Genomic DNA, 19,545 nt, shown 5'->3' with positions numbered 1-19,545 from the left:
TCCATCACCAACTCCCAGAGCTTGCTCAAATGTATGTCCATCAAGTCGGTGTTACCATCCAGCCATCTCATCCTCTGTCATCCCCTTCTCCTCCTGCCTTCAATCTTTCCCAGTGATATAGCTAAGGCCAGGAAATATGTGTCAAACTATGGGATAGTTTCTCTCTGCATGCGTGTGTGCTAAGTCACTTTAGTCCTGTCTGACTCTTTGTGACGCTATGGACTGTAACCCACCAGGCTCCTCTGTCTATGGGATTCTCCAGGCAAGAATACTGGAGTAGGTTGCCATGCCCTCCTCCAGGGGGTGGATATTCCCAACTGAGGGATTGAACCCCGGTCTTCTGCATTGCAGGCAGATTCTTTACCACCTGAGCCACCTGGGAAGCCCCGGTTTCTCTCTAGAAATTATAAATCTTCCTAATATGGAATTAAAGGATGAAAACACAATGGGGTCTCACAGGCTGCAGGATCATAGGATTTCTCTCTGTCTTGTAGGTTGTGTAGTTATATACTCAGGCTTAGTAAATCAGAGGGAAACTGAAACTGTGAAGGCCATGAAGGAGCTGGATTTTGAGGGCTCTGTCTACATTGCTGGTGTCTTAAACAGAGGTTTGTGATAGTACTTTAGAAAATGATTTACTGGTGTTGATATGAACTCTGAACTGCACAGCATACGAGTTTAAAAAGGAAGCCCTTCATTTGACCTTTGGTTTTAGAATGCAGACTCTTAAAGTACAACCAGATGATCTAAGCTGGAGTTCTGTGAACAGAACAGCAAATCATACTCGGTATCAAATGACTGTAATTCATCCATTAGTCACTGTAGTTAATTTTGTTGGCTATTCAAGCCCTTTTTTCACTACATTACAGTCCCATTAATGTGGCTTCAGCGTCCTCCAAAGTGTAATTATGTGCATGCATATGCAATGTAGTTGTAAATGCAAATCTGTTAGATATTCACTGTGAAGGGTTTTTCTTTTTGGACAGTGCTGCATGACTTGTGGAACTTTAGCTCCCCAGCCAGGGATCAAACCTGGGCCCTGACAGTGCAAGTGCTGAGCCACTGGACTACTAGGGGATTCATGGAGTTTTCTTTTTTTTTTTTCCCCCTTAATATGTTTTACTCTTCAAACGACTGTTTTGGTAACTCTAGTCAGCCACTGGTGGAGGCGATGGTTTGTTCATATGCAGATTAATGGAGCCCCAGGTGCCAGGTTTCATTCTCTCCACCTTCCATTTTTATGGTTTTCCTAAGATGAGATGAGACACATTCTTCTCAAACGTGGTTTACTTTCTTCCTCATCTTTTTGGTATGTCAGTCAAGAAGGTAATCTTCAGTGGTAAAAAGAGAAACTTATTGGCCATCAGAAAACTGATTGGATTCTGTTTCCAGCTTTGTCCCCATCTATTTGCAATTTTGTGGAAGTCCCCTCACCTTTCTGATCTTTACTTTCCACATGTGTAAAGTTGAGGAGTAGGCATTCCCTTGTGGTCCAGTGGTTAGGATTCGGTGCTTTTACTGCTGGGGGCCAGGTTCAATCCCTGGTGGGGGAACTAAGATCCCATGAGCCACATGTCATGGCCAAAAAAATGCTGAGGGTTAGTATCTATGGCTTTCAGTTTATACTTCTGAGCCACATTCTGAATGAGAGTGAGCTGCTCGGCTCTGGGGCTCCATCTCTGCTGGGACCTCAGTGAAGTGAAGTGAAAGTGAAAGTCGCTCAGTTGTGTCCGACTCTTTGCGACCCCATACTGTCTATGGAATTCTCCAGGCCAGAATACTGGAGTGGGTAGCCTTTCCCTTCTCAAGGGGATTTTCCTAACCCAGGGATCAAACCCACATCTCCCACACTGTAGGCGGATTCTTTACCAGCTGAACCACAAGGGAAGCCCAAGAATCCTGGAGTGTGTAGGCTATCCCTTCTCCAGCGGATCTTCCCAAACCAGGAATCAAATGGGGTCTCCTGTGTTGAACGCAGATTCTTTACCCATTGAGCTATCAGGGAAGCCCCGGGACCTCAGTACTGCATATTTTATTTCTTGTGTTCATGCTTTTCTTTTTGGAAAAGGTTCTGTGGCTTAAAAACTTGAAAACCATCAGTTTAGAGAATTTCTGTGTCCCTTTCCTGTTTTATTATGTGACTCGTAAACTGAGGTTTGCTTTACCTGAGGCTCATATACACCTGCTGATAGAGGATAAGAACAATTAGGCAGTAGCCAAGTGGAAACATGTGCTAGTTTGAGCTGTTTCTTCTCTGCTTTGACGTGTTCTAGGTACTGCTCAGGCATGAAAGAAAGCTAGAGGTGATTATTGTTTTAATTACCCACACTGAAGTTCTCTCTTCTCTTAAACATAGATTACCTTATTATTAACAGTTCTCAGCTTCCATTTGCCTACTCTGCAATGAGGACTCTGCATGTAGGATTTTTCTAGTTCTTCCCACTCTGCTGACTTTTCTGTGATTAACTGTTGTCCGAGGCCATGTTCCCTAACACATTTCAAGCATCTCATTCACACTCTGTCCATTTACTATTTCTTCCCTTTCTTCTTCTTTCAGTATGCAAGCTATTTAGAATACTAGTAATAATGGCAGCTCACAGACAGTAGGTGTTTATTATGGGTCAAGAGCTGTGCTAAGCACTTTACAGGCATTTTCTAATCAATCTTCGCAACAAACCTTTGAAATATGAACAATCTTTTATCACATGCTACAGATGAAGAAATCAGAACTTGTAAATGGTAAGAAACCTGTCCAATGACATGTAGTAATGACAGACCTGGAATCTAGTTCAGGTATGTCTCTGAGTCTTGAATCAGAGCTCCTTAAGGTAAGGTCAGACTCTGTCCTTAAATCAGAAAATTTCTTCTTAGAAACCGTATCCTAGAGTATGAAGTTTATCCATCTATCATGCAGGCATCTATGTGAACAAACTTACTGTTAAAGTGACCAGGAGTTGTGAATTTTTAAAATGAAGATTAAATGAAATTATAATTAATTTCACTAAACTTTAAAGCTTTTGTAATAATATTTTTTTCATGTAAATCAGTCAACATATTGGACACATTTGTCAGAACCTGCTTGGGCTTGGAAAATGACCGTTGTACTTGTATTTCTATAATACCAGAGATATTGGTGCTTCCCATCTTATATTTTCTCCTGAATATGTAGACTATTGGTTTGACCTTGATAGTTGATATTAATATTGTTCCTGACCAGAGTTCTTGTACTCCTTAATCAATAGAAGTTGATAAGAGGCCAGAGGAAGAAATCAGGCAAGGCTTTGCAGAGACAGCAAAAAAAGGAGTAGTTTCCCTTGCTCACTCCCTGAAGTGGGGCAAACTGGGCCCTCAAATGGGCTGAGGGTAGGGTCGGGCTGGAGAGGGCCTTAGGTGGTGTGCCCACCCCCTTGGTGGTGCCGTTTGCAGAGATCATGCCGCAGCCCCTGGCTTTTGCCCCCAACACCTCAGAAGTAGGTTTTTCGTCTTTTTGTATCATATTGTTCATAATTTGCCCCAACTGCACGTGTGTGCAGTTATTAGACTTTTTAAAAGAATATTTGCCCGCTCTGTGTCTTAGTTGTGTCACACAGGATCTTCAGTCTGTTGCAGCATGCAGGTTCTTTCGTTACGGCATGTGAACTCTTATTGTGGTGTGCAAATTCTTAGTTGAAGCACGCAGGATCTTTAAGTTGCAGTATGTGAGATCTAGTTCCTCGACCAGGAATTGAGCCTGAACCCCCTGCACTGGGAGCATGGAGTCTTAACCACTAGAGCACCAGGGAAGTGCCCATGCAGTTATTTTTAGTCCCTTCCAGTTTCTTCGTGTTCTGTTGCTTGAGGGGACATTTGTCCAGGTTGTAAGCACCACAGCAAAGGGTCCCAGCTTCTAGTCTGTTTCAACATGGTCTCATATTTTGTATCATAGCCTTTTTAGTAGGCATGAGGTATGAACGTCTGTAACCTTCTGTGCTTCTCCTTTACCTACTTGTAATTACTGGTTCCATGTTTGTCATTCCCATAGTCCATAAACTCCATGGAGGCAGGGACCATGTGCTGCTGCACCTCTGTGTCTCCGGATTCTGCCGGGTACACAGTATTGGGTACAAGTATGAATGATTGAGAGTATGGAGCTCTAGGGTCAGACTGCCAGAACTCACACCCTGGCACTGCAACTTAACTGGCTGTGTGATTTACATCTTTGTGATTTAGTTCCCTCATCTGTTGGGAGGGCAGTAACATACCCAACTGTTGCAGGAAGGGGGGCCCCTTCCAGGCCCCAAAAGTGGGCTCTTGCCTAACACTCAGAAATTAATTGTCTGAGGAGATACAGGTGCTGACAAAACAAGAGACTTTATTGGGAAAGGGTGCTTAGATGGAGAGCAGGAGGATAAGGGAACCCAGAAGAACTGCTCTGCCTCATGGCTTGCAGTCTTGGGTTTTTTGGCGATGGGCTTAGTTTCCCGTTTATCTGTGGCTGATCATTCTGACTCAGGTCTTCCTGGTGATGCACACATTGCTCAGCCAAGATGGATGTCAGGGAAGAGGATTCTGGGAGGTCGTAGGACACCTCCTTTTGACCTTTCCCGGATTCTTCTGGTGGGTGGTGGCTTGTTAGTTCCGTGTTCCATACCAGGACTTCCTGTTGTAAAATAACTCACACAAATGGTTACTACATCTGGCACTGCCTGGCCAGGGTGGGTGGTTGCAGGCAGTGTTTCCCCTGACACAGTCTCCTAGGGTTGACGATTAAAGAAGATAATACACATAAAAGCACATAGCAAACATGTTTAAAGGAAAACGTGTAGTCATTGTAAAATAACTGAGTTGAGCATTTTCAGTCCCTAAACTGTAACACTTTGCATCGACTCTTTGTGCATAAGTCGCTTCAGTCATGTCAGACTCTTTGCGACCCTGTGGACTGTAGGCCTCCAGCCCCTCTGGTCCATGGGATTCTCCAGGCAAGAACACTGCCATGCTCTTCTCCAGGGGACCTTCCCAACCCAGGGATCCAACCAGCGTCTCTTATTTGTCTCCTGCATTGGCAGGCAGGTTCTTTACCACTAGCGCCACCTGGGAAGCCTGTTGACACTTTAGAGGACAGGATTAGAGACACAGTCTTCAGATTTTGAATTTTTACTAGAATTTGTTGTTTTCTGAACTGTTATGTCTGTACCATGATGGGTGGATCATGAATTAGCACTGTGATCTGCTCAGAGGGTGGCATTATTTGGATGTGCTGGATTTCTTTTCTGTAGGGAGCCGCCCACACACATCTCGACCTGACACAATACTTCACGGATCTGAACTTGTTGTTTTGTGAAGGTTGGGTGAGATCACTCCATGAACAGATTTAATGGCTGGAAATTGTTTGAGGTTTCCTCAGTGTATCTGTGGAATATTCTAAAGAATTAAATTACTCTGTTTTGATAGGATATGTATTATTTTAGTCCATTGCTCTAGACCCAGTTTATGGGCCCCTCACATCAGCCAGCCCCCTGCCCTAGGCCTTGGCCACTTATCACACTTCTCTTGTCCCCACAATGATGCAGCCCAGGGCCCATCCCTAGGGTCCGTCTCCTGACGCTGTTGACTGTCTCATACTTTCCCTAAGTATAGGGCTGATCTTAGGCAAGGTCGCTGCTTTGTTCATCAGGGAGCTGCTGAAGCTCTAGCTTCTCCAGAAACCAGATGCGGGGCTCTGGGTAACACCGTCCAGAAGTGTGTGGGGACTCCCCCGCAACTGGACAAGCTGCGACAAGTGAGAGACCGGAGATAAATCGCTTGCCTTTCCTCTTTTCCTGATGGCTGTTTCTATGTGCCTTGGGTCCTGTACTGCCTCTCCGGAGAGGACCCATGTGGACAACAGCCAGCTGCATCTGCCCCTGAAGCTCTGAGCAGTTCAGGACTGGTAACACTCAGCTTGTGCTTCCTCTTCCTCCTTCCTTGATCCACCCGTTTCCCTCATCCTGCCCCGCCAGCACTGCAGTGCAGCACTAGAACATATGTTTTGATCAGGCTGGATTTTCTAGGGAACCCAGGCTGACACTTGATATTGAAAATTTATTTATTTTTGTGTTTAATAATATATGGCTTGACTTTTTTTTAAAAGTCAGGTTTATTGAGGTATAGTTGCATATTCAAAATCCAAAATTGCATATTCAAAATTCTCCAAGTCAGGCTTCAACAGTATGTGAACCATGAACTTCCAGATGTTCAAGCTGGTTTTGGAAAAGGCAGAGGAACCAGAGATCAAATTGCCAACATCTGTTGGATCATTGAAAAAGCAAGAGAGTTCCATAAAAACATCTACTTCTGCTTTATTGACTATGCCAAAGCCTTTGACTATGTAGATCACAACAAACTGTGGAAAATTCTGAAAGAGATAGGAATACCAGACCACCTTAACTGCTGCCTGAGAAATCTGTATGCAGGTCAAGAAGCAACAGTTAGAACCATACTTGGAACAATGGACTGATTCCAAACTGGGAAAGAAGCATGTCAAGGCTGTATATTGTCACCTTGCTTATTTAATTTACATGCAGAGTATATCATGCGAAATGACGGGCTGGATGAAGCACAAGGTGGAATCAAGGTTGCCGGGAGAAATATCAGTAACCTCAGATATGCAGATGATATCACCCTCATGGCAGAAAGCGAAGAAGAACTAAAGAGTCTCTTGATGAAAGTGAAAGAGGAGAGTGAAAAAGCTAGCTTAAAACTCAACATTCAAAAAATTAAGATCATGGCATCTGGTCCCATCACTTCATGGCAAATAGATGGGGAAACAATGGAAACAATCAGAGATTTTACTTTTTTGGGCTCCAAAATCACTGCAGATGGTGACTGCAGCCATGAAATTAAAAGATGCTTGCTCCTTGGAAGAAAAGCTATGACCAACCTAGACAGCATATTAAAAAGCAGAGACATTACTTTGCCAACAAAGGTCCATCTCATCAAAGCTATGGTTTTTTCCAGTAGTCATGTATAGATGTGAGAGTTGGACTCTAAAGAAAGCTAAGCGCTGAAGAATTGATGCTTCTGAACTGTCGTGCTGAGAGTTGCCTGGACTGCAAGGAGATCCAACCAGTCCATCTTAAAGGAAATCAGTCCTGAATATTCATTGGAAGGACTGATGCTGAAGCTCCAATACTTTGGTCACCTGATGCAAAGAACTGACTCATTGGAAAAGACCCTGATGCTGGGAAAGATTGAAGGTGGAAGGAGAAGGGGACGACAGAGGATGAGATGGTTGGATGGCATCACCGACTCAATGGACATGAGTTTGAGCAAGCTCTGGGAGTTGGTGATGGACAGAGAAGCCTGGCATGCGGGGGTCTCAAAGAGTCGGACATGACTCAGCGACCGAACTGAACTGCATGTAGTAGTGAAAGTCGCTCAGTCACGTCCGACTGTTTTTGATCCCATGGACTGTACAGTCCGTGGAATTCTCCAGGCCAGAGTACTGGAGTGGGGATCCTCCTTCTGCAGGGGATCTTTCCAACCCAGGGATTGAAGCCAGGTCTCCCTCATTGTAGGTGGGTTCTTTTACCAGCTGAGCCACCGGGGAAGCATATAGTAAAACTTTGTCTAGCTTTGACAAACATACAGTCATGTAAGCGCCACCCTGCAGTCAAAATGCAGATCATGTCTGTCACTCCAGAAAGTTCCTTTGAACTGAACTGACTCATTTGAAAAGACCTGGATGCTGGGAAAGATTGAAGGTGGAGAAGAAGGGGACGACAGAGGATGAGATGGTTGGATGGCATCACCGACTTGATGGACAGAGTTTGAGTAAACTCTGGGAGTTGGGGATGGACAGGGAGGCCTGGAATGCTGCAGTCCATGGGGTCGCAAAGAGTCAGACACAACTGAACTGAACTGAACATTTTTATTTACTTTATGACTGAGATTTCTAGGTCATGTGGTAAGTGTTATGCTTAACCTTTTTTTTTTTTTTAATTTACACATTTAATTGGCTTTATTTATTGAGCAGCAGATCCCCTGACTGCCCCTCCCAGTCTACAGTGGTGGCTAGATAACATCATTAGATAGCAATACCAATTTAAGACTCTCTGATAGAGAACAGAACATCCTCCCATTTGGGGAAGGGGTGAGGAGGAATGGATTGGGAGTTTGAGATAAATAGATGCAAACTGTTATATGTAAAATGGATAAACAACAAAGTTCTGATATATATGTGTGTGTATATATATATATATGTATATAGTACAGGTAACTACATTCAATATTCTGTAATAAACCATAATGGAAATGACTATGAAAAAATATATATCTTTAACTGAATGGGGGCTCCCCAGGTGGTGCTAGTGTTAATAGAACCCGGCTGCCAATGCAGGAGACATAAGTGACACAGGTTTGACCCTGGGTCGGGAAGATCCCCTGGAGAAGGAAATGGCAACTCACTCCGGTATTCTTGCCTGGAGAATCCCATGGACAGAGGAGACTTGTGAGCTATATAGTCCACAGGGTTGCAAAGAATCAGACGTGACTGAAGTGACTTAGCACGCATTCATAACTGAGTCACTTTGCTGTATATCAGAAACTAACATGTTGTAAATCAACTATATCTCAAGTAAAAAAAAAGAACGTCAGTTTAAAAGCAATCTATGCAGAATTCTAAATATAACGTGCTTATGCTCCTCAAGGAAGGGCAAGCTAGACAAATCAGTATTTTGCTCTCTATACCTCAGCTGCTGAGAAGCAATTCTGTTACAGGCTCTACAGCCCATGATTTTGAAGGCAAGGTTGCTACTATTGCATTTCTTTCAAAGCCCATAGTACATAGATTTTCTTTCTTTTCGTATATTCTGGATTAGAAACTGGTGCTTCAATATACGGCCTTCCCAGGTGGCTCAGTGGTAGAGAATCCACCTGCAATGCAGGAGACTTGGGTTCGACTCCTGGATTGGGAAGATCCCCTAGAGAAGGAAATGGCAACGACTGTCTGTGTGGACATTTCAGTACGAGCATTTTACTGGTCTGATATGATATGTTTACCTTTTAATAACTATCAAACTGTTTATCCGAGTGGTTGTAATATTTTGCATGTCCCCCAACAATGCAGGAACGTTGCTTTGCCCCTGCCAGAACTTAGTGTTGTCAGCTGTTGTCTTTAAATCCATCCGTTCAGTGGGTGCGTAGTGTGGTATTTGATTCTCGGTTTAATTTGCATTTCTCTAATGAATAGTGATCCTGAATATCTTTTCATATGCTCCTTTGCCAGCTGTATCTTTTCTGGTGAAATGCACTGACTGACTTGTAAAAGAAGATTCAGGTTTGCTTCTATCAGAGCAGTGGTCTGATAAATATAATTCAACTATGACAGTGTATCATTGACTAAACATTTCTACCTTTTAAAAACAATCCCACTCAGTCCCCGATATACTTATTCATTCATGAGTTTGTTTTATTCATCAAATGTTTGCTGGGTACATTCTGTAAGACTTAAGGAATTTTTTTTTTTTTGGTTGGGACAGTCTCAGGACAGTGCTGTGTTGGGAGGAAGAGCTGCTTTCTAATGGGAAACATGAATCAGCATAATATATTTAGGGAACTGTAGGTTACGCTGACTGGGGTTCCCAGGTGGTGCTAGTGGTAAAGAACTCGCCTGCCAATGCAGGAGACTTAAGAGACCTGGGTTCTATCCCTGAGTCAGGAAGATCCCCTGAAGGAAGGCATGGCTGCCCACTCCAGTATTCCTCCCTGGAGAATCCCATGGACAGAGAAGCCTGGCAGGCTACAGTCCATAAGGTCACACAGAGTTGGACACAACTGAAGTGACTTAGCACAAACACACACACACAGGTTACTCTGATTACTCCTGTCTAATGAGCTAATTAAAAATTCCAACAGCAGAACCTAAAACAGGTTCTCACCCTGCCCCTACATTCCAGGTTGCTTATCTCCAGAGACAAATGTAATTGACTTCAGCCACGGCAGGGCAGAGAACCAGGGTGCTGGATACAGTCTGTGTATCTATCTAGGCATCAGTATGGAGCAGCCTCTCTCTCTGTGACACAGCCTGTAGGATACAGAAGAGGTTGGGGGGGCAGGGATGTCCCCAGCTATCTGAATTATCTATCAAAAGACTCTGGTCTAAAGCCGTGTGCTTCACTTCCTAGTCTCTGACTGAGAGTCTTATCACTCATTAAATATCTAGTTTCAACACCACCAGTTGTCTATTTTCCTAGCCCAGATAGAAATCGAAAGGTAGAAAGGGACAGAGCTGGGTTATTTTTAGAAGCAGCTGTCACAACAGAGGTAGCATCTGGACATAGAGTTAACAGAGCATCTAAAAAACAAAAGGCAGAATAATGGATATTCAGAATTACGAGATTCCCAAGTCATGGAACAAAAAGTTCTATTTCCTTCCATCCCCCATATTATCTTTTAAAGAAGTTAGATAAATGTGCTACATTTTTATGAAGATTTATATGCAGACAGATTCAAAATAAGTTTTAACATTTGAAGGGACAGCTCTCTTTTTATGTTAACATTCATTTGCAGAGGATTCCTCATGTGTCTAGGATGCCAGCTGAAGAGAAATACCACTCTCTTCAGTTATGTTTGTTTCCCCAAGTATTTTCTGTTGTTGGCCTGTGACAGATCTCCGGGAACAAGCGACTTCTAACTGACAGGGAGAGTGATGCAGCTGTGAATCACCTGGAGACGTATCTTTGAGTTATTGACAGGGTGAAGATGAGTGTTTCAGACATCTGTCTGAGACATCTCCCACCTCCTCTGAGTATATCTAAATCTGCATAGATTGGGAAGGTCTCTGTAAGGCACAAAGCCCTGAAAGACACATGTTCCTGAGAAACCAGGCATTTCATGCTGCGGGGAGATTGCCACGATTGATTTGCTTCTGTGCTTATTTTTATTTAGTTATTTTTCTTATGCTTTTGGGGGAGGATTTCAAGGGGAAAGGCTTGGTTAATCAAAATCCTCTTTCAAAGCACATTTTCATTGTTGGACCACACAAGGCCCCTCTTTGGCTTTTATGTCTGTATATTTATGGCTGTCTCTATTTACTTACTCCCTTATCTTCCTTTCCTCCCCTCAGAGTCAGTCTTTATAATGTATTTGATGCTTATCTTTGGATTTAAATTTCTCTGTAAAACACACAGAATCATTTTGTGTGCTAATCTATTTTCAAGTGATGTAAATGTGCGGTAGATCTTATTCTGTTTTTTATTTTTTCATGCAGTGCCATCTTTTAAAAAAAATATTCATTTATTTGGCTGCTCCAGGTCTTAGTTGTGGCCCTTGGGATCTTTGATCTCTAGTTTCCTGACCAGAAATCAAATCTGGGCCCCCTGCATTGGGAAGTGTAGTCTTAGCCACTGGACCACCAGGGAAGTCCCAGTGCTGTCTTTTAAAGATCGCCTCACATTGCTGTTCCTATGTCCAGTTCATTACCCTTCATTGCTGCATAGTAGTCTCTGCATCTACCATGGTTTACAGATCCCTTCCCTAAAGATAAAATTGATGTGATTGCCTGCCCCTGTGATTGGTGCTATAATGAACAGCCTCATGGGTGACTGTTAGGACTTGTGCAAGTGTTGCTAGGGGAGTATTTTCCCAGGAATAAAGTAGTTGGGTCATAGGGTGTATGCCTATTTTATCTGACTGCCAACTGTTCTCCAGAATGACTTGCCCTGTCTATGCCTCTACCAGCAATGCATGAGAATGTTTTTATTTATTTACCACCCGTCGGTATATAGCATGGTGGCTCAGCTGGTGAAGAATCCACCCGCAATGCGGGAGACCTTGATTTCGATCCCTGGGTTGGGAAGATCCGCTGGAGAAGGGAATGGCTACCCACTCCAGTATTATGGCCTGGAGAATTCCATGGACTGTATAGTCCACGGGGTTGCGACTAGTCGAACATGACTGAGCAACTTTGACTTTCACTTTCTTTCCAGCTTTCTGATGGCTTATTCAAATTTATAAGCATAAAGTGGTATTTTACCATTTTAATTTGCATTTCCCTGGTTTCTAATTATTTTTAGCATCTCTTTGTATATTTGCAAGCCTTTCAGGTCTTCAATTCTTTGAACTGTAATTTAGCCCTGTGGAAGTTTTCTATGGGAGATTGCTCTTTCTTACTAATTTGCAAAAGTTCCTGTATAACCTATGGTTCTCAAACTTTAATGTGCACAGGAATCATGTTAAGATACACATTATAATTCAATAAGAGTGGGGTGGGGCTTAAGGCTGTGCATTTCTAATAAGCTCCCAGATGATGCAGAAGCCTGTGGTCCTGAACCACAATGTGATTAACAAGGTTCTACGTGTTAGTTTGGGGGCATCCCAGGTGGCTCAGTGGTTAAGAATCCACCTACCAAGCAGGAGATGTGGGTTCAATTCCTGGGTCAGGAAGATCCCCTGGAGAAGGAAGTAGCAACCCGCTCCAGTTTTCTTGCCTGGGAATTCCCATGGACAGAGGAGCCTGGCGGGCTACAGTCCCTAGAGTTGCAAAAGAATTGACTAAAACGACAATGTTGAGGCTTTGAGAAAGTCTGTCCTTCCAGAGTTGTCAAGTGTGTGTCACCTTTGTTTGCATTTAATATAAGCAAACACATCAATGTTTTGCCTTGTGATTAGTGCTATTTGGAGCTATTTCATAAGTCCTTTGTCATCCCTGGTTCACAGTGATTTTCTTCTCTATTTTTCTTTTTTAACTTTGTACTTTCGTTTCACATTTAAGGATTTAAATCCATCTGAAATTACCTTTGATTTAGATATAAATTAGGTAATCAATTTTAATTTTTCTCCTTATAATGAGCTTGCTTTATCAGACTCAGTAGTTCATTGTTTCTCTATTGATTTGTGATACTGCCTTTGTCTTATTTTAAGTTCCCAGGTACACATGTGTGTGTCTGCACTCTGCTTTCCATTCTGTTTCCTGGTTCACATGTTTATTCCTGTAATAGTATTTCACTGTTTTATATTTATAGCTTTGAAGTATGTTTCAGTATCTGGAAGAGTAACTCTTCCACCTGTTCTTCTTTTTCAAATATGACTTAGATATTTGTGAATCTTTATCCTTTTAGAAAAATTTTGAAATAAATTTCTTAAGTTCCTCAAAATTCTAGCTGAACTTTTGAATGGAACTGTGTTGACTTTACAGATTAATTTGGGGGAGAAGTGATAGTTTTACAGTTTTAAGTTCTGTAATTTGTCAACAGGGACATTTTGCTATTTATTCAGATCATTCCTGTTTTTAAATAGAATTTAAAGTTTTTCTCCTTAAAGTCTTCTGGATTGCCTGAGTTATGTTAATTACAAGTACTTTTTGTTTTTGTTGCTCTTGAGAACAATATTTTCTGTTGTGTTTTCTAGTTGATTATTTTTGATATAGAGAAATATTAATAATTTTTGTAAGTTCATCTTATATCTTGTTAAGTTTCCTCCATAACTTTTCATGACTTGATAGCTCATTTCTTCTTATCACTGAATAATATTACGTGGTATGGATATACTACAGCTTGTTTGCCCATTCCCCTTCAGAGGGACATCTTGGTTGCTCTCAAGTTTTGGCAAATATAAACAAAGCTGCTATAAACACTCTTGTGTAGGTTTTTGTGTAGATACAAGTTTTCAACTCATTTGGGTAAATACTTAGGAACACAATTACTGGATCATATGGTAAGAATATGTTTAGCTTTATAAGAAACTGCTGAACTATCTTCCAAAGTAGCTATATCATTTTGCAACTACGATTCCCACCAATGATGAATGAAAGTTGCCATTGCTCCACATTGTTATCAGCATTTGATGCTTAGTTTTGAATTTTAGACGTTCCAACAGGTGTGTAGTAGGATCTCACTGTTGTTTTAATTCTCTAATGACATATGATGAATGTCTTTCGTAGGCTTACTTACTGTCTGTATGTCTTCTTTAGTAAAATGTCTGCCTAGACCTTTTGCACATTCTTAAATGGGGTTGTTTGTTTTCTTATTGTTGAGGTTTAAGAATTCTTTGTGGATTTTAGATAAAAGTTCTTTATCAGATATACATTTTGCAAATACTTTTATCCCAGGCTGTGTTTTATATTTTTATTCTTTGAAGTGTCTTTTGCAGACAGCAGTTTTTAGTTTTAATGATGTCCAACTTACCAATTTTTAAAAACTTAATTCATTTTATTTATTTATTGGGTCTTTTTTGCTGTTTGAGGACTTTCTCTGGTTGTAGAGGGCTGGGGAGCTACTCTCTCGTCGCAGTGCAGGGACTTCTCATGTGGTGGCTCCTCTTGTTTTGGAGTATGGGCTGTAGTAGCTCTAGCTGGAGCTGACGGGCTCTAGAGCTTGGGCTCAGTAGTTGTGGCACACAGGCTTAGTTGCTGCACGGCGTGTGGAATCTTCCCAGACCAGGGATTGAACCTGTAATCCCCTGCATGGGCAGGCAGATTCTAATCCACTGTACCATCAGGGCAGTCCTACCAATTTTTATTTTCCTAGATTATGCTTTGATGTTATATTAAAAAACTCATTGCCAAGCATAAGATGCCTTAGATTTTTTTTCTTGTTTTCTTCTGGAAGTTTTATAGTTTTGCTTTTTACATTTATGTGTAAGATTCACTGTGAGTTAATTTGGTGAAAGACATAAGGACAGTGTCTTGATTAATTTTTTTTGCATTGGATGTTCATTTGTTCTAGCACCTTTTTTTTTTTTTTTTAAGAGTATTCTTTCTCCATTGAATTGCTTTTGCTCCTTTGTCAAAGATCAGCTGACTGTATTTGTGTGGGTCTATTTTTTGGTTCTGTAATAGTTCCATTGACCTGTTTGTTTATTCTTACACCACTGTCACAATCTTGATTACTGTGGCTAATTTTTAATTTATGTTTTATATCTTTGTATTTCTAAAAAAGGATTTCAGAGAGATTGTAATTTCAGTTGCACTGAAAACAAGGTAATTAAAAAGAAAAAGAAAAAGAAAAAAATTGTAAAAAATTACATTATTGATCCTTCTGGCAGTGGCTCCATTCTTTTCAAAAGCTAGAATATTCAGAAATATTACAGTAGAGTATGGGCAGGCCTGAAGAGTTTTAACCTGATGTTATTTATCTGATAATATTAAAAATTATAGTTTAGACAGAAAAATTCTGAGGTTAGATTATCCTCATTGTTTTCCTTTGAGTTTGTGGTGATCAGTTACTTAGTTAATATTGCATTAGATAGTTACCTACATTTTGCTGGAGACATGATAATACTTTAGCTATTTTAAGAATTGATCCAGTAACAAATCTTTGTTGAAATATGCATAGTTGCAAGTCTGACCACATATTTTTGGATTTTCTTTTTAGGTCAATGATGCCTTCCTTCATGTCACACAGCGTAAATCCACAGGCAAGGTGCTTCTCTCCCTTAAATAAATTTTCACTTCAGCAAACTCAGCATGTCTAAACCCAAACTCATCATCTTTCCAAAGAAACCTGATTTCCCATCCATGTTTTTTTCCCCATATTACCACCTTCCTTATTAATCCAGTTTCAAGATCTTTTAGAGTCATCTTTTATTCTGTTTTCTTATTCCTAGATAGTGTGATCATGTACTTTATTGTCCAGACTTGGACACAGTTGAGAGTGAAAGGATGCTGTAAGTAATTACACCAGGAGAACAGGTGTCCCAAGATGTATGATCACCTATTCATAACGCATCCATGGCCAAGTTCTGTCATCTCCACCTCTAAGAAGTCTTACACACCACATCCTGTTTTCCATTCTGACTAATCACGTCATATCTGCTAATTCCAGTGACCTCCTAACTTTCCTACCTTTAATCTACCCCCTCCCTCTCCATTCTTGTTATATGTTATTGCCTTGGTGACCTTCCCAAAGTGCAGCTACAATTGTGTGTTGTCTCAGAACCCTACAATGGCTCACCATTGTCTCCGTGGTGGTGTTTGGACTCCTTGAGCGAGCATTTCACCACGACCAGGATTTTGCCCCTCTCTGCTTTCCGGCCCATATTGGACAGCAGCGTTGGTCTCTCAGTGTACACTGAGATTGCTTGTCTCCTCCACCTTCCTCTTCTCAAGCTATTTCCTCTTCTCCCTTATCTTTGTTAAACATAAGCCTTCCTGGCCTCTGAGACCTACCTCTGCCACGAGCTTGCCCCCTCAGGTGCGTGGCCATCTCTTCTCTACTTTCCTATAGCACCTCCCTCAGGCTGTGTCACATTCTGCCTTGTACCAGCAGGAGTGGCATGTCTAAAGGAATGAACACAGGATTCTGAATTCAAGAGGTGGGTTTGAATCTCAGTCTCAGCACGTTGGAGGTGGTTACTTAAGGTCTTCAAGCTTTCATTTTCTCCTGAAAAGTGGATGTTACAGTCTCCACCTCACAAAGTTATTCTGAGCAATACATGCAGTGATTGGGCAAAGCACCGGCACACAGTAGGTGATTAGCACTTGCTAGTTACTTGAGTTCTTTCTTTCTTCCCTTCCCAAGATAGCGTAAGTTCCTAGAGAGCAGGTACCACGTCTGAGTCACCTTTGTACCACACACACCTAGCACAGTGAGTTACCCTTGAACTGAATTGAATTTGAATGATCTGAAAGTCTTAAGTTGTGGGATTAAATTAAGAACATGTTACCTTGGGAACAGCCCAGATGTTCACCAACAGACCAATGTATATACATACAGTGGAGTACTATTCAACCTTGAGAAAGAAGGAAATTCTGACACATTCAGAACATGGATGAACCCTGAGAACATTGTGCAAATTGAAGTAAGCCAAATACTGTTTAATTCCACTTATGTGAAGTACCTAGAAATGTCAGATTCCTAGAAACAGAAAGTAAAATTGTGCTTGCCAGGGCCTGGGGTGGAGGGGAGGAAATGGGGAGTTATTGTTTAATGGGTCTAAAGTTCCAGTTTGGGAAGATGAGAAAGTTTTGGAGATGAACAGTGGCTGCAAAACAATGTAAACATAGTTAATGCTACTGACCTGTTCACTTAAAAATGGCTAAAAGGGCCAATTTCATATTGCATATATTTTATCAAAATAAAAAATAAAAGAATATATTACCCTCACATCTGAGTGACTTTATTCAGAGAAGAGAGCAGAGAGTAAGGAGAGTGACTGGCTTAGGTTGAAGGATGCTCCTGTCTCTGCCTGAGTCCTGGTCTGTGGGGAGAGGTCCTTTCTTTTTTGGTTATAAACATTGTTCTCCAGTCCTCCTTATTGCCACTTAAAAGGAGGGAAGTAAGATGGGGGCAAAAACACACACCCGATACCACTGGAATGGAAGTACTTCTACTTGTTTTTGATGAGCTCCAGTTCCAATAAGCGTGGTAAGAAGCTTTGTTTTCTTTTTCTAACCATTTGTCAGAAGTTAAAGAAAACAGAAAACCATATAAGATGCTGTTGAAGTACGCTTACAAGCAGGTATGATATGAGCATTAAACCAAGCAGTGAATTGACAACTAGATGAAACAGACAAATTGCTTGAAAGATGTAAAATAAGAAATTCAACACAAGAAACAGAAAATTGGAAAGAGGCTTTGTTTTCTGATAAATATCCAGGCCATTCAAAAACACCAATCTTCACAGGGTTTCCTCACCAAAAAGCTTTTGGAAAAACTGAATTATGAAATAGAAAGTGAACATTTAGGGAGAGAATTTAAAACTGAGAAATTAGCAGAAGGAAGGGGAAGGGGGATGAGATCAGGGACCCACCATGTGTCTGTTGTGGGCCCACGTGGAGCTGCCATGAGAGCCAGAGCTCAAACTTCTTCCATGCCTGGCTGCCCATTTCAGTCTCTGGGGGCTGCATGCTCTGTGGTTCCATTGAATGACAAGGCTCTCTTCGCCTGCATTCTCCCCACACTTACTTCTTAACATGAGCTAATTTTGTATTTAAATGAAAGTTAGTTTTCAAAAATATCAAGACACCTATTTTAGAATTTTCTGATACCCTTTGGGATAATTGAAAGACATGCTGGATAGACCCCAGGAGAGAAGGAAGACAAATTAAGATTGAGAAGACTGTACAACCTCTCCCCCTCCCCCAGGCAGCTCCCTTTCCCACTGTTCAGAGCTGATCAGTAGATGTCACTAGTAATAAAGATCGATTGTCCCCAGCTCACTAATGTCAAAATGACTTAGATTGAAAGAGGCAGTCATTAAGGAGAGTGAGTTTCTTCAGGTTTAACAAGTATTGGTTAGAACCTCTAATGACCTGTTCTCTGCTTGCCTGTGTTCCTGCTTCATTGGAATGATTTGATTTGAAAGCATTTGACTCACATTTTAGTCATCGTTTGGTTGTTCCACCATCTGAGCCATTAGTTAGTCTGAAAAAAGAATCAGTGCAGCTCCAAGTGACAGCATTTATTCTATATTCACAGACTTTTCCCAGTTCCCCATTGTAGGCTGGCTGCTGAAGAAATCACTCCCACACAGCTCCCTCTTCTTTTTCTCTAACTGTGGGTCTACCCACCTGCACACACTTCTTTCGACAACAGAAGTGGGATTTTGTGCTGTTAGCTGTGGGGTAATCCTGTCTGCATATCACCCGTGTATTTGTCCCTGCTCCTTCCTCTGCAGTCTGCATGGCTATAGAAAGCTGTCTTTTCTGTTGGAACTATGGTTGTTGTTGTTCAGTCGCTAAGTCGTGTCTGACTCCTTGCGACCACAGGGACTGCAGTACACCAGTTTCCCTGACCTTCACTCTCTCCTGGAGTTTGCTCAAACTCATGTCCATTGAGTCAGTGATGCCATCCAACCATCTCATGCTCTGTCACCCCCTTCTCCTGCCCTCAATCCTTCACAGCATCAGGATCTTTTCCTATGAGTTGGCTCTTAGCATCAGGTGGCCAAAGTATTAGAGCTTCAGCTTCAGCATCAGTCCTTCCAATGAATATTCAGAATTCCTTTAGGAATTCTTTGGACTGTAAAGATGGCTGAGCACTGAAGAACTGATGCTGGAACTATGGTAAAGACAACAAAAGATTTGCTCTTTGGCAAGTAAAGGAAAATAATAGTATTTAGACAAAATCACTTTTATTTAAAACCCAAACTAAGTAAACTAAGAAAAATTCACATTATTATTTCTTTCTCTTATTTGCCTTCCAAGATTGTATAACTGGATCAAGAGCAGTGATTTTTCAAAATGTTTACTGTTTATACAGGTCATGCAAGGGAAGGAAATGGTTGTATATGATGTACATCCTCATTATGCACTTGTTCAGTTGCTATGTCATGGTCAACTCTTTGGGACCTCATGGACTGTAGCATGCTAGGCTCCTCTGCCCTTCACTATGTCCTGGAATTTACTCACATTCATGTCCACTGAGTCAGTGATGCTATTTAACCATTTCATCCTCTGCTGCCCCATTCTCCTTTCCCCTTCAATCTTTCCCACTATCAAGGTCTTTTCCAGTGAGTTGGCTCTTTGAATGATGTGGCCAAACTATTGGAGCTTCAGCAACAGTCCTTCTAATGGATGTTCAGGGATGATTTCCTTTAGGATTGACTGGTAGCTGTTATTGAAAAGAATGAGACAGGGACTTCCCTGAT

General features: G+C 41.5%; 1 protein-coding gene across 1 annotated transcript in view; it reads left to right on the top strand.

Moving 5' to 3' along the window:
- Positions 1–17,060, top strand: part of LOC133228030 (quinone oxidoreductase-like protein 2) — a 32,584-nt gene extending 15,524 nt beyond the window's left edge. The window contains exon 10 of the mRNA XM_061383296.1: positions 15,330–17,060. Within this exon, the coding sequence (XP_061239280.1) occupies positions 15,330–15,398 (69 nt within the window). The 3' untranslated portion in view covers positions 15,399–17,060. The remainder of the gene's footprint in view (positions 1–15,329) is intronic.
- Positions 17,061–19,545: the final 2,485 nt, after the last annotated feature.

Source organism: Bos javanicus, chromosome 16, assembly GCF_032452875.1.
Source record: "Bos javanicus breed banteng chromosome 16, ARS-OSU_banteng_1.0, whole genome shotgun sequence".
Taxonomy (NCBI): Eukaryota; Metazoa; Chordata; class Mammalia; order Artiodactyla; family Bovidae; genus Bos; species Bos javanicus.
Note: the sequence above shows the minus strand (reverse complement) of the source record. Positions and strands in the feature narration are given on the sequence as shown.